The following is a 23,459-nucleotide window of genomic DNA, read 5'->3' on the forward strand; positions in this document are numbered from 1 at the left end:
TACTGGGAAAAGTAGTAGAGCTTCTAAAACTTGACAAAAGATGGTTTTCTATGGTGAATCTATGATTAAAAGAACATAGTCTAGACAAACTAAATCTTTCTTGTTTCTTGCTTATCTAAGAGCAAAGTAGGATGTCTTTTGATCAATTGGTTGAGTGTCCTTGCCTTTGGTGTCCCTTGCTGCTTTTATACACCTTCTAGCCCGACTGTCCAAGCTCTGCCTTTTGGTGATGTTATCCGGAATGCGGTGAGTCACCACTTATTTACCCATCCATGCCTTTGAAAAGTACTTTTTTGTTAGGGTGAGTTGCCCTTTGTCGCCCATCACTTCTAACATAGGCTTGTTGCCTAGTCCTTGGCAAAAATGAATTTTAATTCTTCTTGGGCTATTGGCTTGTTCGAGCTTAATCTTTCCTTTGCTTTTTGTATTCTTAGGCTTTCATTCTCACCAAGCCCAGCATTAAATATCCACTCAAATATATTCTCTCTCTCTCTCTCTCTCTCTCTGTATGATGTTTGTAGTTGTTAGAAGAAAAAAAAACAGACATCGACGACGAGGATTCACAAAATAAAGGCATACAGTTTGAGTTGGTTTTACTTGTTCTTCCTTTATGTGGGAACTATCTGCTCAAAAACTCAAATTAGTTTTTCAGCCACTTTTTGTCCAAACCAATGTGAGATTCGAACTCTACACCCTCAAATTAGTCTAGGTTATGAATTTTATGAAAAATGGTAAAAATTTACCGGAGAAAAACCCAAAATTCGGCGAACCAGATGGTGACGGACAGGGGCTAGCGCAAAGAGGAAGGTGAGCTAATATTCCTTCAAGTTGACGAAATTTTTCCTAACGATGTCAACATAATTCGTTAACATTAACGACAAGTGTGTGGCGGTGTGTGGTTGCACCTGAGGGTGCATGCTGACTACCTACCGACACGTGACAATGTACGACAGCACTTCAGTATCACTTTCAAGCGTCGTTTTGAGCAAACAAAGGGTTTAAGTCTTTTCCTTAGTATTTATGAACTTTGAGTAGTTTAATGATTACTATAGTGATTTCACATATAGGGGAGAATTATCCTGAGGATTTTAGAGGCCAAGCAAGGCGGCTATGACGCGATGATGTATCAGTGGGTGGACTTTGTTTTCTAACCTTTTGTGTGACCATGATTTTCCTGTTTCGGATCAATGTTGTCACCATGATCCTATTCTGGATTAGTGGACAAAGTCTGTCAACTTCACTGAGATTGACCATTCTTATTTCACAAGATATGGGAACATGATATGATATGAAATCATCTAGGTTTCCTATATTCTTGGAGATTTGTACAATCTAGGGATTTGGCATGCGCTGCAAATAATCACACTTCTAAGAAGATGTAATATCTACTCCTAGATATCATCTGAGATTCTTGCAGTTTAACACGGGTAATGCAATGTCGCATACTCTATTCTCTTCTCTTACATACTGTTTGAGTCTCAAACAGTGCGTATTAACTTGACCGTTGGATAGCCTATGGCTGCCACCCCACCAATCCTAAGGTTGTTTATTATTTTACAAGTAGTGGAATTTGTGAATCTCCTCCCCTCGCGTCGGTGTGCGAGTTTGATTCCAACACTTATATTATATTTATATAATTTTCACAATAGTTTTATGAATGTTTTACATCATGTCACGCTATTACTTAGAAATGTTACCTGTTGAGGTTGATTTGAGATTTATGAAATTATTATGGCATGATTATACTTATTTAATCTGCTCATCATGCATGCTTACACTAGTGTCTAGTACTCGTCCGAGTCAGGACTAGCTTTATGCGTATGTTTACATCACAATGTTACGCTCACCTTAGATCCATTGTAGGTGCTAGCCTGTACTAGTTGCTTTTGCATCTATAACTTGTATGCGATGTGCTTAGCGCTAGCTTCACACGTATGTAGTACTTGAGTGTAGATTTATCACAAATATCTTGTTCCATGTAGCTACTTTCTACGTGAACTTGTGTGTCTAGATATCATTGATGAGCATATGATGTTACAATAGTTTAGATATTTGTGATTTATTGTGTCCTTAACATAATTGTTTTTATACTATTACTATGGTTTTCATACTTGTAGTATGATCTTGAAAACTATATGGGTGCATTTGTTGCATCATACTATCTCGGACTAGACTAGCTTTAGGGACTAAGCTGGACTGGCTTAGACTAGACTAACCTGGACTAACTTAGTGAAGCGTTTGTGGCAGCGTCGGACTAAAAACAGGATAATTAATAAATTCTAATATTATATTATTTAATCCCTTTTTATTAATATTTTATTATTAACTATCTCTTGTTTTTTTTTGTCTGAAAACTTTCCTCTTTGAAAACCAATTCCACAATTTGAGACCACAATTTGAGATCAGATCAAAACAACTCCAATTTCACAATTGCAGAGTGTCCTGTTGTCGAAATAGTGTCTCAAAACCAACTCCAATTCCGCAAATCAGAGCTTCTCAGGCTCCTGCCTCCATCTTCTTCACCAATCCCAGCGTCCTAGCATCTTAGGCGGCAACCCCAAGCTGTTTCGCCGTCTTCACTATTGTGGACGCCGATGTTCTTGGCTTTTCAGATTCCTCCATCGAAGTCATGTTCCTCACCCATTACTGGGTTCACAAAGATCTCGTGAAACCATCTGCGGTGATATGTGCCCACGACGGTCGGAGGCGATAGAGGTTATGGGTCTTGTCGGAGGAGGAATAGGTGGAAGATTGGTAGAGAAGGAAAACGGAAGAGGGGGCTCTGGGACTTAGACGAGGAGAAGACGACAGAGAATGAGACGGTCTTAGTAATCCAGTCGAAATTGGGGATCTTTGTTAAGAACACTTAGCGAAGTATATAATCCGAGCGAGTCCGATCTAAGCTCATTAAACCTAATCCTTGTCCAGACCAAATAAGGGACTACACTAGCAATTAGTCTAGTCCAGTCCAGTCCCCCCCTAATCCGGTCAAACAAACACACCCCTAAGGTGTTAATAAAGCAAGGCACATGAAAATTATAAAAATAATAGAAAAGGTGGATATAAAGGAAAGTTGAAAACCCAACCATATCAAGCCACCCCCGGCGCTCCCCATACCAGCCGCCACCATCCCCCGACCTTCTCCATACCAGGCTCCATCACCACCTACTCATCTCTCTCTCTCCGGGAAGTAGAAACGAGCAAAAACCGCAGAGGAACGAACCACCGAGACCATTCGCTTGATGACCATGTCCATGGAAGTCCCGGATAGAGACCACAGAGTAATGTCATATGTTGTGGGGATGAAAGTAACATTAGGAGTTATGCCAGAGGAAAATAAAACCAGGAGAGTTGAGACGTTGAGGGGTTTGGGTATCGAAAAAGAGGGGAAGTCGCTTAACGAGGAAGGGTGTAGTAAATGGCAACTTCTTGGCAAAAAAGGAAAAGAGCTTATTATTTGTTTCATTTCTAGTAAACAGGAGTGGGAACTTGGGGAAAGGAAAAAATCAAAGAAAATTGGCGCAATAATTTGGCCACAATCAAGAAGAAATGTTCCCATGCCCCTCCAGTGCCACGGCGAACCGAGCCTAAGTGCTGCCATCTCTTTGTATAAACCACATATAACCGTTTATTACAGGAAAAATGGGAATGTCTTTGCATATTACATCCTCGTTAAATAGTTAAAACATCTTACGATATGCTTTATGGTACCACCACATCAAAACAATATCCCACTAGCTAAAAGTATTACAAGGGTTAAATTAAAATACGGATTAGCTATAGGACATGAAAAATATGTATGTGTATTATTCCGCAACTTTGCTAAAAGGTATTTTAAAAAATTCGGCAATTCTTATATATTTTTAATACTTATTTATTTTTGTTTTTCAATAATATGTTAAGGTTACGAATAGAATATGTGAATTTTATATGTATTACTAAAAAATGTTGCAAAATAACGTGTGTTAAACATGAAAATTTGAAATTTTAAAATACATGCAATTTAACAAATCAACAAAAAGTGTATAAAAAACAGAGTATTTTAAAAAAAAACATATCCATACATATATTATATGCAAATTTACTAACTATATTCGATTTCCAAATCACAATTTTGTTGAGTGGGTCTGCCATTTGTTGGCGGGATTCTACTCCACTCCAAACGGCTACCAACAAAATGTTGTTGGATATTGCATATGTAACATAAAAACCTAAGGTAGCGTTTGGTACGCGGGACGGGACGGAACAGAGTGGGACGAGCCGTTCCGTCCCACGTTTGGTGCACCTAAAATGAGTGGAACGCGCTGTTCCACGGAACAGATTTTGGATGATTTTTGGTTCCACACCCCCACCCTGGAACGGGTTGTTCCACGTCTGTGGGACAGAAATTTCCAATATTTTTAGACAAAAATGCCCTTGGTCTTTTTCAAAATTTACAACTTCAAAATCAGTTAACAAACCCTAAAAACAAAATCTCTTCTTCTCAGCCGTTTCTCTTCACCTCTGCATCCCTTCGCAACCTTCCTGCTCATCTTCATCCCTTTCCCCTTCGCAACCTTCCTGCTCATCCGCCGCCAAACCCTAACCACAAAACCCGCCTCCACCGCCTCCGACTTCGTCCGCACCCTCTCCATCGCCGCCGCCGTCGCCGAAACCTACGACCACCCAGATGGAGTTTCAATGAAGGGGGTCAAAATTTCTGGCTGGCCTCTGTACCTGGACATGCAGGCCACGTCGCCGGTGGACCCCAGGGTCGTCGACGCCATGAATGGAGGTGGACAAGAGAGAGGGATTCGGAGCGGAACTGTTCCGACTCCATTGGTGGTAGGGTTTGGTGCGGCCTGCGAAATTGCGAAGAAGGAAATGGAGTATGATGAGAAGAGGGTAAGAGCGTTGCAGGATCGAATGTTGAAGGGAATCAGGAAGAACCTTGATATGGTTGTGGTGAATGGTAGCGAGGAGAGACGTTACCCCGGAAATTTGAATCTTTCGTTTGCTTATGTGGAAGGGGAGAACTTGTTGATGGGGTTGAAGGAAGTGGCGGTGTTGAGTGGGAGTGCCTGTACCAGTGCGAGTTTGGAGCCCTCATATGTGTTAAGGGCTTTGGGGGTGGATGAGGACATGGCTCATACTTTTATTCGGTTTGGGATTGGGCGGTTCAGCTGACGGTGCAGCAGGTGAGCCCGCTTTGATACGAACCAGTTGTGTTGTCGTAGTACACCGTCAACGACGTCGTCTCCATTTGATACGAACCAGTTGTGATGCAACCAAACACACACAACCATTTTCAACATAAGGGGTCACTTCAACTAATACCACACGGAAATTCAATGAAATTATTCTGCTTCAAATTGTTTTTTCCTTTGATGTGTCTTGGTGATGCACCTGCCAATCCATAGGAGAATATATGTACAGTGTGACCCCTTTTGCCAGGAAGGCTTTACGATTGGTCAATTCTGACCAGAATTATACCATCAGCGTTTATGCTATATTCTGTAAAGATTATAAACTAAGATGGGTAAGCAGTAATCTAGACATTGGTTTGGAAATTATAATAAGCAGTTTAGAATCGAATCTATGTTTGTTTTTTTTATAACTTCAAAGTCACAATCGGTGTCGATGTCGGTGCTGTAGAACCTAAACTCCCTAAACAACAACCCACAATTGAAAGGACCAAAATTAGGGACTAAAAATTGAATTGGGGTGTGGGTTTTGCAATTTGCACAATAAAATTTGATGGGTTTGTGGTGAAAATTCGACTGGAGGTGTAGAAAACGGGAAAAATTACAAATTTTAAAGGGGTTTGCATGTGAAACACAACATATACCTATTAAAATTTGGACCAAGAAAAACAAATAATGGATAATAGTGTTCAAATTTGAACAACTTAAAAAAAAAAAAAAAAAAAAAAAAAAGAGTCATGTCCCGTTCCGCCCATAAAATTGTACCAAACAACAGCGGAACATGGGTATTTTAGTCATTTTAATCTTTTGGTTCCGTTCCGTCCATGTGCTACCAAACGCAGGACGGAACAACCGTCTTGTTCCGTCCTGCGCGTACCAAACATAACACAGAACATCTGTTTCGTCCCGTCCCGTCCCGTTCCGTCCCGTCCCGTCTGCGTACCAAACGCTACCTAAAAGCACATGGGCAAAGAGTGTACAGCGTGTAGACCTCCCAAACCCCCAATCATTTTACTGACTTTTTGACCACAAAAGTCATTTTCTACCGACAACTTGGGGCTGCTTTTGCTTCTGAGTCCGATTCCAAAAGCAGAGTTCATTTTTTGATGTGGTGTGTTTGTAACTCTAATTATTGGTTAATACGTATTTATAAATTTAATTTTTATTTTTAATTTATTATTTAAAATTTAATATGTATCAATCAATGATTGAAATCACAAAAAGGCCACACCTATTTTGGATGCAAAATATCCTCTCTCCATGGCATCCTCAAATGTTTATACCACATTTTTTTGTTATAATGATATTCTACATTTTAGAGGAGAGGTATAATATAAAACTATATTAATGAAACTCCTTTTGTCAACCAAAAGAGAGTGAAAATACATGGCACACCCTGACCAAAATTAAGGCGTGATGGCTAGCACGCCATGATTTTGGTTGGGACCCTCTGAGAAGTTTTGCTCGCGTGAGTTCCAGAAACAAAACTGTGAGGGCATGGTCGGGGCCCAAAGTAGATAATATCGTGCTACGGCGAAGTTGAGCTCGAGATGTGGCGGGGGCCCGGACCAGGATGTGACAATACATCTATATCTTTTATCACAACAAAAAAATTAAGGACAGTAACGTAATTTCACAAAACAAAATTTTGCTTTTTTTTAAACCTCACCTACATGTAAGTTTATCATCTCTAATTTAAAAAAATAAAAATAAAAAAAATAAATAAACAACCTCTCTCCCTCTCTCCTCACTCCCACTTTCTCTCTCACTCTCTTCTTGACACATCCCGACCCGGAATGTCCACTAGAACTCCGAATCAAGCTGTGCTAGCCGACACCTGGAAGGTGACGAAGCCATAGAATGTGATAATGTGTAAAATGTGAATAAATTTAAAACTAAAAGTGCCTATATCCACAAGTGCGTGGTGAGCAGGTATGGACCTATTTCACACGTGATACAGAGCATAAGAAAAGTACAGTGAGGTAAGATAATAATTATACCATCATAAGGAGCCACCTGAATTGGGAGTGCCACAAGTCCTCATCGATACGGAAATTTGCTATTAGAACCTGGAGGGGTGCAAAATAGAAAGTGTGAGTGGGCAAACAAAGATTTTCAAAATCATTTCAATAATCAAAGGTAGTAACCCCTCGCCGTAAAACTTGTATAGTTTCCAGAAAATCATACTACGTAGAAGTATGAAATCAAATGTATACTAACAGTAAATCCAGAAGTATACCACTACTCAGCATCTCATTATCAATATAAATAATCATGTGCTTAATAACCTATACTAGTACGCAAGCCAGAATCACCCATGGTTACCTGTACGACTTCACCCATATCTCGTCGACCAATGCTAGCACATAAGTTGGAGTCACCTATAGTGACCTGTACGACTTCTCCATATCTCATTAATCAATACTAGCACATAAGTTGGAGTCACCTATAGTGACCTGTAGGACTAATCCATGAAAAGTAATATGTCAGCCAAATCCACCTCTTGTGCCCTGTACGGCTGAACCCATAGCTCATCACATATCCCTGCACACGGGTCGGAACCACCTCTAGTGGTCTGTACGATAGGACTGAGTGTAAATAAGTACGCTCGGTACTACGATCACGTGAAGACTGTGCAAATAATCGCGGGTCACCTACAAGTCGGAACCATCTATAGTAGTATGTATGACAGGACTGTGTACCTACCTTGGATCCAAGGTGAACGTAAGGTGCGGGAGGTGAATATCACGTGAAGGATTGTGCCCTGGCCACGGGCGGGAGCATTAACACCAGGCTATAGCTGTATCTATTGTAATATATACAACTTATGGGCAACCTGTACGACAGTGTCGGAGTTGCCTACCATTGCAACATGTACGATAAGGTCGAAGTTGCCTAAAACATACATGTAGTCATGCCATAACTCAATCATTTCAACTAATACCATAAACTCACCTGAACTTACTTGGGTGTCCTGCGTTCACCTTTGCACTTCAAAGTGCTCACAATAATTATGTGCAGGTAATATACATATGGATATACCATGATGCAATCTAATACTCAACCATGACATCGCATTTTCAATTATATACATATATATATATATATAATATGGCATAAAAATGCATAAGTCGTAACGCCCTACTCCCGAACTATTTATTTTTGGGAATAATTATCGGTGATAAGTCCAATTAGACACTAGTTTAATTAACCATCTTTACTTACGTTTCCTTACTTCAAATTCTTGATTCTTCACACATTGATTTATGACCAACATTTAACCGCCAAATCATAAGGTTAAATCTCACATTTTCCACCAATGTCCCTCACATTACTCAATTCCCTAAATAAGGCTATTGTCTCAATTATTTAATCTCACTTCTTGTATGGCTGCATCTAACATCTCGTTAGACTGCCTACATACCCTAAACAGGGAGGAAGCCATTCGTAGTTCACATTAGTACTTCAAAGCATTCACAGTAATCATAAGTAATAATCAATTTATAAACGTTTGTGGAATTATCAATCATATATATATATACACACACACACGATAAACAGGAAAAGACCCACTCACTTGAGGTCCACGCTACGACTCCCTAGCACGCATATTGAGACATCACGAACCAATGTCGCATCAATGATCAAATCACGTCTCAGAGTTCTTACCGATAGAATACATAATTTACATAAAACACATCCCTACGTAATTCACTTCGGAAGATCTGCATCACGGATTTTCGATCCGTTACTTCCAAAGATTCACATTAATAACCAAAGTAAAAAAATTCACACATTTTGTGTGTGGGCATAGGTGAAATTAAACCATACCACATAACAGGTCAACCACTTACTAGGTATCGAATATGAGATTTCTCATTTATAAGTGAAGAGGAATGTCTTAAATATTAAAACAAATCAACGCAACCGGTCACTAGTTTTGGATCCAAGTATATGAATGTAACGGTCCCTTTGATATGAAAGTGATTTTTGGAACCAAATCTTAAAAAATTGCAAGTGAATTTTAGAAAATTACTTGAAGTGTTTTTTGGCATAAAACTACATAACTGGTGTTTATTTTAAAATGCACTTTAAGTGTTTTTAAAACCTAAAACGCTTCCATTTATTTAAAAAAACACGTCTGAACGAATTTATATTTTTTGTTTAAAAAATGATGAGTATAACTAAATTACTTAATACTTATTAGTTTCAATTACAAAAATTTAGCCTAATAAATATAATGTAAGAAAGACAGCTTAAATTCGAAATGTCAATAAGAAAATTAAAATCAATAAATAATAATATAGTCACAAGTAAGTGTGTGCGTGAGTGGGGAGTTCCCGCGAGGGAAACTCGGGTCAAACAAAACAAGGCGCCTCTTTTCTTTTTGCTTCTCGGAGTTTATAACAACCCGAACAAACACACAACCCAAAAAATAATTAGAGACTCGTGAAACGAAAGAAATCAAAATCCGAATTTCGAACCAGAAAAACAAAAGAAAAATAAAACAAGGGGAAAATGGAAGCAGCGATGGGACTGATGCGTCGGATGCCTCCCAAGCACACTGAGACGGCTCTCTCCGCCCTTCTCTCCCTTCTCCCCCGGCACTCCTCCGATCTCCTCTCTCAAGTCGATCAGCCTCTCCAGGTTCTCCCCTGTTTGTTTCCCGAGAAAATCCAATCCAATCCAATCCTATTTTCACTTTCCATTTTCTTTCTCATAGGGTTTCATTTTAGTCCCCAAAAAATAAACAGAACGTTCTTTTGAAATTCAAATTTTAAAATCACTGTGTTGCTCTGATTTCCCAAAAATCAGGTTTTGTGCGATATGGAATACGGGAAGGAGTTCATTTTGTGTGAATATAACAGAGATGCAGACTCTTACAGGTAAAACCCTCAAATCTTTTGTCAAATTTGATGGGTTGGTGTTAGTTTCCTGATATTTTACACACTAATTGCTACATTTTTTTAGGACATTTTAGAGGTAGCAGATCTGGCCTTGATTTATGAATCTGGATGTTTGGTATATTTTGATTAATTGAATTTAATTTAATTTATTGTTTTGGTTCATATGCAGATTTAATTGGTGTGATTAGTGCAATGCATGTATAACTATGTACTCCAGCAGTTTCTTTTTTCGTATAATCTTTTGTGTTCTGTGAATATCTATTGTCGATATTGATAATTTTGTACTACTATATTTCCATGTAGATCACCTTGGTCAAACAAATATCATCCGCTGCTAGAAGACGGCAGCCTCCCATCTTTAGAGTTGAGGAAACTTGAAGTTGAAGCAAATGACATCTTTGCCGTATATCGTGACCAGTGAGGTCCTTTACTTACCTCGTTCTTCTGTTATTCTTTGCATTGGTTTTGGTTGAACAGTATAAAACACTTCCAAAATGATTTTTTTTTTCCATTAGCTAATTTTCGAAAAAAAAGGAAAAAGGCAAGAATGTGTCATAAGTATCCTCTTGCAATTTGTTTTAGCATAGTGGTTTAGTTCTTTGTTTCCTTCTGAAGATTTGATACAGCTTTGATTAACCGGTAATTTGGTAGGTACTATGAAGGTGGCATTTCTTCAGTTTATATGTGGGAGGATGATAACGAAGGTTTTGTCGGCTGCTTTTTAATCAAGAAAGGTATACTGCCTGAACTTTCTTCTAGGAGATGCAAAATTCAATTTATGTTCTGTTATATGTATATTTGCTGATTTTTATTTTTTGAGGGGATTCAGATGGCTCCAAGACAGGGCAAGGCCGGAGGGGTTATCTGCAGGAGGGGGCATGGGATGCTATACATGTGATTGAGGTAAACTCTATTTGTCATGGTAGGAACAATGTAGGTCTGTGGTGAAGGTGTTCATGTAGTCCTAACACTCTCCCCCCTTTCACACTTCCACCAATTGTCATTCCGGAACTTTTTTTTTTTTTTTACATAGGTGGGTCCGGAGGAGGAAGGGACAGCCCAATACCGTTTAACCAGCACTGTCATGCTGTCTTTGACTACAGATAATGAGTCATCAGGCACATTCTGTTTGTCTGGATCAATTAGACGACAGGTGATCGTACTTTATTCTTTTTCAATTAAGGAATTTGACCTTCGGTACAATTTTTGCTTGTGGGAACATTTTTTTGAGAGGTACAAAGAAGTCAGTTCAGAGAGAGATGTTTTTCCCCTTTGTCACCCGCATCGCTTCCTCTTCGCTTCTTTTGTAAATGTATTCAATTTTATTTTTGCATTTTCTGGAAATTTCAAATTGTGAGCACCATATATATCTGGTTGAGTAATTCATCCATGTGATTGTAATCTGTATATGCTTTGAGATGGACTGGCATGGTCTAGGCTCTAGCATCTAATTGGCTCTTGGGGCTTCAACATTTTAGCGATAAGCGTGTTTCTAAGAGAAGGAATTTTTACCGGGGAACTATTGCTCTTGTCTTTGTTGTAAATACCCTAATTTATTTAGTGCTGACCGAAAAAGGAAAACACTTAGTAGCTATTGAAAGTAATAGTAAACTACTGTTCTCCCTTTTGATAGTTATGAGAGAAGAACTTGATGCACGCCAATGAAAGTGCTGTGAAATCTCTGTGAATCAATTTTTGATTGATTGTGTTATATTGTTGGAGCTGATATGGTTTAAATTAATTGAGCACAAAATTTGCTGTTTGAATGATCACTCAAAATCTGTTTTGCTGTGATGCCCTGCATGTACTACTTGTATGATATACTGGGATGGATAAAGTACTCATTCTTTTTGGCTTTGTAGATGAATATGCACCTCTCAATTCAAGAAGGCCATATTTGTAACATGGGAAGAATGATCGAAGAAATGGAGAGCAAGCTGAGAAATTCACTCGATCAGGTATGTGCTTCCTTACATGCACACTTACGTTTCTACATCCTGCTCTACAGTTCCGACTACACAATGTTTTGTCAAGTTATGGAACTAAGAGCCATCCATGACCGCTGAAAGCATTGGGTTACCACGTACTAGATGTCTCACTGGCACTCGAACCAAACAGTAAGGTTTACAAAGGGCTTCGTATATTTATCTTTGGAATTTAAATTGTCAATTGATCTGCTTATTGCAGGTTTATTTTGGGAAGACGAAAGAGATGGTTTGCACTTTACGACCACCATCTGAAATAGTGATGAGACTGCCTGACAGCTGATGAGGCATATATTCTATGGCCTATCAACAAGGGAGAATACCAGTCACTCACCAGGTGTTGGTTGTCAAACTTAAACGATTAGGATTCTGCTGTACTTTATGTCATTATCTAGTTTTTGAAATGTTCTTTTGTTTTGAATTGCACCACTAGGTGGCCTTGTGCCATTGCACAGTAGAGAAGATGGCTGGTTTGTGAATCGAAAACGCCTCGTGGATTTTGTATTTTCATACTCATTATCAATTGTGTTCTCGAGTTAGTAAAATCACATTAGCCATTAACCTTATGTGCCAAGTTATTTGATATTAGGCAAAATCATATTAGCCCATTAACCCTAAACCATGTCTAATAGGCCAAGCCAAAATAACAAACCCTAGCTAGATCAATCAACTAGATTGCTACTGTAACCATACAGCGACCAACGTCATATTAACATTTCCACAAGCACGGCTAGAGAGCTGGAGGCACCGTCTCCGGCTATGGCAATGCAAATTGTTGCTCCCGGAAGAGTTCGAGGCGCCTCTTGCCGGGAAAGAAGTTTAGTTGGAAATAATTTAGGATCTTAACAAATTAAACCTCTCGTTATCGATTGTTTTTAGTTTTGTTAACTTGTAATGGAATCTAAGGATTAATGGCTCGTTCGTAAAGTCTTTCGCAGATGGAAAAAGTGGAAGAACGATGAATGATGCTGAACATTGATCCTATTACTGAAACTGTATGGATCATCCGTAACATCATGAAATGACATGGAAGGGGGAGTAGAAATCGAATCAGCAGCCACCAATTTATCATCAGTTTTTCTTGGAATCTTCTTTTTAGCTCTTGATTGCGCTGCAGTATCATCACAGTCACCGCCAGCAGAAGCAACGACAGTAGCCTTAAACTTTCCCTTCCTCTTTTCCGTGGTCCTATCGCTCTTTCGGAGTTGGCAGCTCATCACCATCATTGCCAACAGCAGATATGGATAGTCTTTGAGGCTGCATTCATACATAATCCAGGAACCCTCTTGCCAAGAAGTCGATTCTCGCTGCTCTTGTAGTGAAATCTTTTGGCATGGCCAACAACGATGTTTCCCTCCGTCGTCGCCCCCATCTCTTCCTTTTCTTCTCTTTCTAAGAATGGTCAATTTCTGGAATCTTGAAATATATCCGGATGAGTAATTCATTCATGTGATGGCAATCTGTAAATGTTTCGTAACGGGGAAGTATATCTCTTGTTTTTTGTTGCAAGTACTACCGTTTGAAATCTCTGTGAATCAGTTTTTGGTTGTGTTTTAATTAAGGACAATAATTATTTGTTGTTTTAATGATCACCCTGCCCTGCATGGACTATTTGTCTCACATCCTGGGCTTGAACTGAGTTGGTTTGTACTGTGTCTCGCCATTTTTTACTTTTTGAAAAACAATTAAATGAAGTTTGGTGGCCGGAACATAGTCGCTGCTGCAGCTGTTGTTGTTGTTGGTGTTATTAGCGGAGGAAGTGCTCTGCTGATCCGGTTCCTAGTCGGCAGGTCAGTGCTTGCTCTGCTTGCTCCTTCAGCTTCAGTGCTGCAATCTGATAAATTAAAGCCATCAAGTGACTGTGAGTACTTGTTTTTCACCTGCTTTTCTATCACCATTTCAACCTTCATTTCTCCAATAACTCAACAAATACATAATTATATACGTATATACCTCATTTTTTATGAGACGCTTCTCTTCTTTCAGCTGTTTTTCCTGTTCAGAATTAGAGCCATGCATAATACACCAAATTCAAATCAAAACTGTGTCCAAATCACTCCACAAATATTTAAACCAACTTATCAACCGCATCAAATTAAAATTCAGTAACATAGAACATGTATATGGCACCAGCAGAAATACAGTGATCGAGTGATCAGACAACTTACAGTGATCAAGTGATCAGACAACTGAGTACATAAGAAAAATATTAGTGAAACACTATAGTCGATTTTAATCTACACTTTCCCCTCCCCTTCTCCCAAACCCCAAAAATAATGAAAGAACAAAAATGCAAGTCCCTGCAAGAACCGTGAGTTCGAGGGAGGGCATCTCACAGTACACATGACCACCGATCAGCATATGTGTAACGTGGATATGCCCTCAAACAGAACGCATTTGGCAATAGAATAGAATTAGAACCCCTTCCATTAACAGAGAAAGAATGTATACCGTCTCGATAAGAGCTGTACGGGTTTCCATCATCAGCTGCGTCTGCATTATCAGTAGTACTCAAGTGAGTTTTTACCACCAATCTATTAGACTTACTGTACTTCCAATACACTACACAAACTATATAAACGCTTCCTGCATCTGTTACTACTGTGTGGTTATTTCAATGATAGTTGAGTGACTCGAACCCATTTTTTCTTTCTTCATATTCCTAGTTATTTGTGACACAGGAACACCATCGAATTTATATTAGTGCACATATATGTTAATCTCAGGAATTACTGAAATGATCAAATATCAGTAAACTTGTGTCGTAAAACACTTGTCGATATTGTTACACATGAAATTGCAGTTTCATAGACGAATCATATATTTTGTAGCTTAAACTTCACTCAAAACATGAAGAAAATACCTTGATATCATGGAAACAACAGAACTTGCCAACTTCCAAAACTCAAGGACAAAAACATAACAAAAGAGAACAGACGTTTCAAACATTATTGATCTTCAACGCAATCACAGCTAGAAAAAGAAACTATATATGCAGGTTTATATTCCGAAAATAGGTACTTCACTTAATTAAAAGATCCATTGAAACCAGTCTAAGTGAAACCAGAATATGAACTAATTAATAATGGTCTGCGCATAAAGAAACAACCTTTCTTGATCTTGTTTGTCTTAAAAGTGCATCCAATTCCTTCTCAAGCTGGGTGAGCTCTGGAACATCTAGATTATCAATGTCTTGTGCCTCCATACCACTGCAAACACATAATCAGATCCCGGTCACGTGGGTGAATGTAACGAAGCTTCTGTACATGATACTTACCTTTGACTCATTTTCAGAGAGAGGTTAGCGCCTGCGCGGAGATCACTACATTCCGCATTATGCTTCTGCACCCGAGATTAGCAGAATGTGAGAAGAGACGATAGGCTGCTAGTATTGCTACTGGTGTTTGTAATTATTTCGACACTGATACAAAACATGAAGTCCTAACAAATACAGTAAATTGAAGTTATAAATCCAATCTTCTCGGGGTAGCCCAGATGGTGCCTGGCAGGTGCCTTTGATGCTAACCTTGTCAGTACCACCAGCATTCTTGGAAGCACTAATTTCCTCTTCACTATGCATCTGGTAACGCTCCAGAAGCTTTCCCAAACTGAAGTAGATAATTATGTGCATTAATTGTGTGAAAGAAATAAACCATCCATGATATACTTACAGTAGAAAAGATGCCATTTGTACGAATATAATTCATCTAGAAAATTAGATTAAACTGGAAATAGGAGGTAGGGGCTTAGAAAATTTAAAAAACTAGGGCAAAGGTCCCTCTTTCTATTGTTAAAAAAAAAAAAAATCAAAGCGGCTCCTCTCGTGTGGAGATTAAGAGTCTATCTAACACGTGAAAAACGTATTGGGTGATGATAGGACTTCATAATAGCATACTCAAGTACCAATTGATTTTTCATTAAGGGCTTAAAAGAACTTGGCGTTTCCACGTATTTCCAATTGATTTTTCATTGAACATTCGTAATCTAACATGGTATCAGAGCTAAAGTTAATACATATCCTTGAACTGAAACACAATAGAAAACAATAGGGACCAAAAACTGAATAAAATTGAAACTACAGGGATAGAAGTAGAATTTTGTCCCCGAAAGAATGGCATTTTGTTTTTCATACACCTTCCCTTTTTTTTTTTTTTTTTTTTTTTTAATGGGAGCTCTTTTTTGTATTCTTGTTGATGTAGGCTTAAAGTTGTCCTCCTGGGGGCAGCTAGCTTTCTCTCTCTGGATTTTGAGAATGTTTTTGCTCACCATCCCCAAGTGATTGTGATGCTTATCGACTTATTTATCATTGTTCAATATGTTTACATTTTGAAATCTGTGTAGTGGATGTACACAAATTTTAAATTTAAACTTATCTAACGGTGATAAATAAGATGATGAGCAAAAATGCACCCATAAATTTAAACTACTAAGATATATAACCCTTTCACCCCAAGTTATGAACTTATAGGAAAGCCAAACCAATAGAAGAATAAATCCCCCTAGAAGGTTAAACGAGTGACATTTACTATTTTACTCTCAATGTAAGATGCATGCCATGGTTATTTCAACGGATGAGGATTCTCTTCGGATCCTAGGATCTTGGGGATTACTTCATCGTGTCCGTTCATCATACATTGTGCCGTCAGTTTGCTGTCAAAAATCTTTTTGAATTATTTATTTATTTATTTCAATTTTAAATAAAAAAAATTCAAAATAATTTCTGACCGCATGATGACAGATGAACGGGTACGATGAAGTGATTCCCGGGATCCTTAGGATCCTATTCCTAGTTCGACAACACTTCAAGATGGACGCTCAAGGATCGATGAAAACTTGACACAAGAGAGAACTGATGGATCAAATAGTTGGGCCTTACCCTTATATACTGCACCACTACTAGAAATAAACATCAAAGTTAAACTTCTTATTGCAGCTAAAATGCATGTTTGGAAGAGTTTTAGGAATAGCTAAAACCTCTTTCAAAAAACTAACCAGTGTTGACAATGTTTAACGTAAAAAATTAAAATCCTTCAAAATTGTAAAAGCATTTTTAAGTGCGTTCATGAAAAATATCTAGCAAGTGCTTCTTAAAGAGTTCCAAGTGCTTTATCAAGAAACAATTGAATTTATAGACATTTTGATTGTTGCTAATTAAAGTGTTTATAACCAGAAGTACTTTCCAGAGAAGCATTTTAAAATGACCCTAAGTCGGGACAACAATAATGTAACATACATAGTAGACAAAAGGATGTGCATGATATGCAATTGATTATCGTTGAGGGTGTGAAGCATTGTATGTCTCGCATCAGAAATTTAATAAACTTTGTAAGGGCTTCGAAGGAGTTGGACTTCTCCCGATTTTGTTTAACTCGAAGCCAGATGGCAAACTAGGAGGTTAACCTAGGACTGTAAGTATGTCAGTGGATTATCATACGCATATTTTATTTACATGCATGCAGAACTTATCTACATATTTATTTTATTTTATGAAGCATATATCGTAACGTTCTCTCATATCAATACTAGTTAATTTCACATTTATAGTCAGATCATATGGAATAAATGAACAAAATTTCAAAAGGAATTATAACAACATAATTTTCTTATAGAGGTGAATTTTTTTTAACAATGATGCGATAGATGTTTTTATTTTAGCAAATGATAATGTTAGTCATTAGATTGTTAATTGTTAGGGTGAAGGGGAATTCACACTAGAGTACATATGCATGATTACTTTTGGACATTGCGATAAAACGCCATCTGCGATGCCATAGATTTTGACCTTGGTCCTTCTTTTAGGTATATTATTACGAATATTTTGATCTTGGTCCTTTCTTTCCTATATTTAATTATATATAATACCACATTAGATTTTATTGAACTTTATAAACTTATGTACCTTCGCCCTTTATGGAGCAGACTACACCTTTCTTCTTTCTGCAGTAAGAGTTCAGGGTGTTAAATTCTTGTAATTAACATGGTCCTTCCCATGGAGTGATGATACAAATACAAATATACTGACTACAGGGAACTACTGATATTTTTTTTTCCTCTTTTTTTTTTTTTTTTTTTTTTTTTTTTTTTAAGTTGAAGACACAAACCCGAGCAAGCTAATTAATTAGTTCTTAGACGCAAAAATCACCAAATAATCATGCAAATACTTTGGGACTCTGATGATCCAATATATAGTCTACTCTATATATAGTGCTTCGCCAAACAAAACTTCATCTCAGACATGCATGGAAATTTAACCAATATTACTCTAACTAGGACCATATCACTCCTTATGCATGGAAACTTTTCCTTACCATCTCAACTTATCGTGCTATACTATTTTTCACTGAATTCTTTAAGAAATTCTTTCATGGGATGGAAACACTGCTTGACAAGTTAACGTGGTGTTACAAATTCACTCACAAACTCACTCGCAATACAATGCGTGCAACTATTGATATACATGAGTGCGTACCAAAATCTCGACAACAATAGCAACCGTCACACACAACTCTATCGGATCAAATGGTGATTATATTGATTTCAAGTCAAGTAAATATATATCGAACATAAACTTCAAACATAAGCTAGTGGATGATAAGATAAGGTATGTGATTGTTTCTCAAGTTGAGGTGCAATGTTCTATTTTCCTACTGAACCCGACAATCAAACTGTGCATATGAATCACATGTTATTCAGGTCAGAACTTGATCAATTCAATGTTTGGTATCTTATGTTGCCAAATGGTTTGGCAATAATACATTTCACGTCAAGTAAATATATATCGAACATAAGTTGGATTTTTTTTATCAAACATAAACTTCATTAATAGAAGAAAATGTTACATGAGATGAGATAAACTTAAAGAAAAGCTGCTAGTAGGCCAAGTGGACCAAGAAGCACAAGGCACATGATGCCCAATTAGACTATGTTGACGCAAGTTGTCTTCGCCACAACCACCATATACCTCACCAATCCTCCGTTCAGATCAGTTGATATGCGGTCAGCACCAACAAAACATAAGGGCCAAAAAACAAACCACATACGCAAATAAGTCCTAATTGAAGAACATATCTAATCCCCATTTTCACACCAACAAAGATGCACAAAGAATACACAAATTTGCCTCTAAAATACTCAGCAAAGCAGCCAGCACCAGCAAGGGAAAACTGGTAATGCCAACCAAACAAGAAGACAAAACACCATCAGAACCGTTGAAGGAGGCGGTGCGGATACCCAAATTAGCTGCACAGCGGTTTTGCACACATTCATCTAAGTGAGCTACGACTCGCTCTTGAAGTGGGTAGCAAACACAATGGCTAGAAGAGGCTTCTCAATCGAAAGCAGGTTATCCAACAAACAAATGCAGGATTTGTGGGCTGCGGAGTGGGAGGGTATAGGAGAGCATTTGTGTGATGCACAGAGGAAGGGTATCCAAGTAGTTGTTACGGTTAGGGATTATAGATAATTTTAGGGCTAACTTAAATCTGGTGCAACAAGCTAAATATCTAGAAGAGGTGAGCGGAAAACCAAAAGAATAGGGACAATGCACCCGAGACCGAGCTCAGGCCCACTACCACCGAAATTCGAGGATTCAGGCGAGCTATCATCCTTGGAGAGATAGGGTAAGCTACCAGCCTACCATCAGTGAGTGATGGAGCAAAATGGCAGGGGAGAGAGAAGGGAGGCGTTTTTATCTTATTGGAGGCATCTATACTTACATATTCTCCTAAGTTAGGGAAAACAGCATCCACTTTTTTCCCATCAAATACTAACAATATCGACGAAGAAAAGGAATAATATATAAATATGTATATAGTATTCATATACAACAACTCGGGTCCTCCCCATGCCCTTTGAAGAGATTGATGCTAAAGGTTGTCTTAAGGTGTTCGTTCGTCAGTAACGGTGGATGATGGAAGTAGTCACTCCAATTAATCTCTTGCATTGTGTAATAATAATAAGTCAATGGGAAATTTGGTCCAATGTCGAGCGTTGGAAGCGTAATGGGTAGGAGAAGGCTGGAAACTCAAAATTCGAAACCCTCCTCTTTGTAAGCAAAGGACAAAGAATATCGAGAGCTAAACGTATTTATACATGTTGTCTTTCAACGCTAAATTGGAGATTTCATTTATGTTTTCATTGTTTTCAACCTGAGGTATAAAACCACATACGAGTTTTCTTTTAACTATTTTATTTTAATTTTTAGAAACAAATAATTTCCTAGTTAATACTAAGTTTCAATGTGTTTAAATAATTAAAGTTCAAAATTATGTAAAGTAATTCAAATATATATATTTTTTTTTACCTCAAAAGGCGAAAGAAGCATAAAAATTATCACTTCAAAAGTAGCCTGCAATTTTAGACCTCGATCTATAAACCCCTTAAAATTATACAAAAGATGTGAAAAGATAGCACATACATCAACTAAAAATAAATAAAATAAAATAAATGGAACTTTTAAGGAAAAGCATCGGATCTTTTTCTTGAAGATCTTAGAAAAAATTCGTAATCATAATCATTTATCGTATCATGCAATCAGTTATTATTTATATTTAATTTTAAATTTTAAAATAATTTATGATCGTAAAATATATGATAAACGGTTACAATCCTAATATTCCAAAAATATCCCAGAAAAAAAATCCAACACGAATCATTTTCCAACTTTTAATTACAAGATGGTAGCCAGCTAGCAGCCTAGCAATGCAAAGACAAACAAACAAAAAGGAGGAAGAAACGAAATTTCGGGAGCCAGCTGTCCAGTTAATATGGCGGGCACTTGGGATATAAAATCGAAATTAAACATAAATCAACTTCGATCGCACCGAATGATTCAGTCATTTCAATTTTAACGGTTTTAATGTGAACCGAAGCGCAAATTAAATAACAGTTTAATTTCTCTTCTTAATATTTGAAACCGATCCTAAACCGGACAACAATATATACAAAATATTTAATTTAGTTAGCAAATTAAATGTTGGCGTATAATTGGTTATTTGGTGAAGTTCATACGTGGATTTAAATTTGGATCCTTAAATTTTAGTGTAGCAGTTATTCGTTGTTGCGATTTGTTTTTCTATTTTATTTTGAAACAAACTTAAAAAGAATTTCCTTAGATTTTAGTACGATGTTTATCAATTATGATTTTACTTACCGCTTAAACTGTTCTTTCTCCTGTATGGAACCAAAATAAACGGAAAACAATTATAAAAGTATGAAATTGTTATTAACATTCTAAAAATCTTATTTGGAATTTCAAATTTTTTATTATTAAAAAAAAATACGAGTATAAAATAAAAATTTTAAAATACTAATAACAATTACTTAAAAATAAAATAAAATAAAAATCCAGAATCCCAAACCGAAAAAAACTTGTAAGGTAAGCGCAATTTTTTAACGGGCCTACTTGTTAGACTCAAATCGAAATCAAAATAATTTAAAATCGAACTGAACTAAAACCGAATGGTTCGATTTTACTACGGTTTCCACCCTCAAATCGAACTGCACCACAATAAATTCAGTTCCGATTTTACCCCAACCACACTTTACTGTACCCAGCCCCGGTTCCTATTAAGCCTTTTTTTTTTTTTTTTGGGTCGAGATCCCGGTTCCTATTAAGCTAAAACGTAGCTAAAGGAAGAAGAAATTACAGGGGGGCGTACCTCTCGCCGCTACAGAACTCGTAAAGCCTCCCTTTGGCGGAGAAGATGACGAGGCCGACCTCCACCCCGCAGAGCACGGACAGCTCACGTGCCTTCTTGATCAGCCCGCTTCTCCGCTTGGAAAACGTCACTTGCCGCCTGAGCTTGTTGTCGATTAGCTTCAGCTCTACCTTCCCTCGCCCCATTTACTTGCTCTTGCTTGATCTCAATTTCTCTCTCTCTCTCTCTCTCTCTTGTTTCTCACTCTAGTTTCCGGGAGCGACTGTAAAACCCTAACCTAGAAGCAGCAGCAGCGAATTCGAAAGACAACCAAATGAGGGGTTTCTCAGTCGTCGGCGACTCCTCTCACCCCACTACCATTTAAGGAATTTACTTTTTTTTATTTATGGATATTACTAATTTTGCTTATAGGACAAAATAGGAAATGTATCAGAACCAAAGAGAATCGTTTTACTTTTGGTGCACACGTCAGCAAGACATAATTTTCGGAAAAGGCGGGATCCATTTTCGGGGGATCCTAAGAATCCTTGGTCGTAATAGTTCATTGTACATGATGCAGTCAGTTTTTGTTAGGTATTATTTTATTTAATTTTAAATTTTAAATGAAATGATTGTACGATGAATAGTCATAATCACGGAATTCTTACCATCCCCTTTTTGAATCCTTTTCCATATTTTTCAGCCATTTTCAAAACAAAATAAGATTATTCTATTAAAATGTAAACCCTGTATTTTGGTTTTAGTAGATATGTTTTTGCTCACAACGCCCCAAGAGATGGTGATGTAATGTTAATCATTTACTTATCAATGTTAAATAAGTTCAAATTTTGTATTAAAATGTAGAGATAATTATTTTTTATTATTACGATGAATGATCGTTTATAAGATTTTCATTTAAAAATAAATCATTAAACTATAATAAAAAAAAAATTCATTAAACTATAATATTAAGCGACGTATAAAATTAGTACTTAATTTTCAATCCATTCTTAGTTCAATCAATTAAACGCTTTTGTTTCTTACATTTTCACTTTGATTCCAAAATTAGGTAACTAAAATTTATTTATAGAAATTTATTTATTTTCTATAAATAGTACTTAACGCTCTGCCCTAATTTGGTAATATTGGGGACCACACATCCAGAAGAGTTTATCCTGTCTGAACGTTTAGGGTAATCAGTAGGCCACTTTTGCTTTTGTCGCATCAACCATGTCCACATCATTATTTTATGGAAACCTATCCTCTTTTAGGATTGACGTTGGATGTGCGGCTCCTCGCAGAGCACGTCTGCCTTCCTGAACCATCCATATTGGCGGAGTTGGAAGACATCTTTCAATGTGATCGTTACACGAAGTGGTACATCATGTGTTTTTATATAAATATTGAATTATATGTGTTAAAAGGTTAATAACTTAAAAATTAAAAAATTTCACTATGTAGACATCGAAATTTCAGTAAAAAAAAAATGTTCACCAATGCATTAAAGTTTTGACGTGTCAAGGCATACATGGCATACGCCACGTGTTGTACAAATTGTACACATGGCGTGTGACTCAACAAAATAGGAAGAAATACCCTTGAAGGATTAAACAAGTTTTTCTTCTCATTTTGGGCAATGACAAGGCAAGCACACTTCAATCCATTACGGATCAAAACAAGTTTTTCTCATTTGGGCAATGACAAAGCATACACATTTCAAGTTTAAAATGGTGTTAAGTGGGAAAT

At 37.4% G+C, this 23,459-nt stretch overlaps 2 protein-coding genes across 3 annotated transcripts; one reads left to right on the forward strand and one right to left on the reverse strand.

Moving 5' to 3' along the window:
* The first annotated feature begins 9,557 nt into the window (after positions 1-9,557).
* Positions 9,558-12,636, forward strand: LOC137729259 (F-actin-capping protein subunit beta). Its single transcript, XM_068468130.2, has 8 exons — positions 9,558-9,830; positions 9,999-10,069; positions 10,394-10,507; positions 10,742-10,824; positions 10,920-10,993; positions 11,124-11,243; positions 11,953-12,048; positions 12,278-12,636. The coding sequence occupies exons 1-8, from the start codon at positions 9,702-9,704 to the stop codon at positions 12,356-12,358; spliced, it is 768 nt and encodes a 255-aa protein (XP_068324231.2). The 5' UTR covers positions 9,558-9,701; the 3' UTR covers positions 12,359-12,636.
* Positions 12,637-13,592: 956 nt separating this feature from the next.
* LOC137729260 (truncated transcription factor CAULIFLOWER D-like) lies at positions 13,593-22,126 on the reverse strand. Of its 2 annotated transcripts, XM_068468133.2 has the most exons (7): positions 21,735-22,126; positions 15,602-15,683; positions 15,353-15,417; positions 15,185-15,284; positions 14,527-14,568; positions 14,029-14,070; positions 13,593-13,909 (listed from the first exon to the last, which is right to left on the reverse strand). In XM_068468133.2, exons 1-7 carry the CDS (start codon positions 21,917-21,919, stop codon positions 13,823-13,825), a joined length of 603 nt encoding a protein of 200 aa, XP_068324234.2. In that variant the 5' UTR covers positions 21,920-22,126; the 3' UTR covers positions 13,593-13,822. The 2 variants fall into 2 exon arrangements, with proteins under 2 accessions (XP_068324234.2, XP_068324235.2); XM_068468134.2 differs by lacking the exon at positions 14,527-14,568 and having other exon boundaries at positions 21,735-22,120.
* Between the last annotated feature and the right edge of the window lie 1,333 nt (positions 22,127-23,459).

Source organism: Pyrus communis, chromosome 10, assembly GCF_041283825.1.
Source record: "Pyrus communis isolate YQ-2024b chromosome 10, ASM4128382v1, whole genome shotgun sequence".
NCBI classification, from domain to species: Eukaryota; Viridiplantae; Streptophyta; class Magnoliopsida; order Rosales; family Rosaceae; genus Pyrus; species Pyrus communis.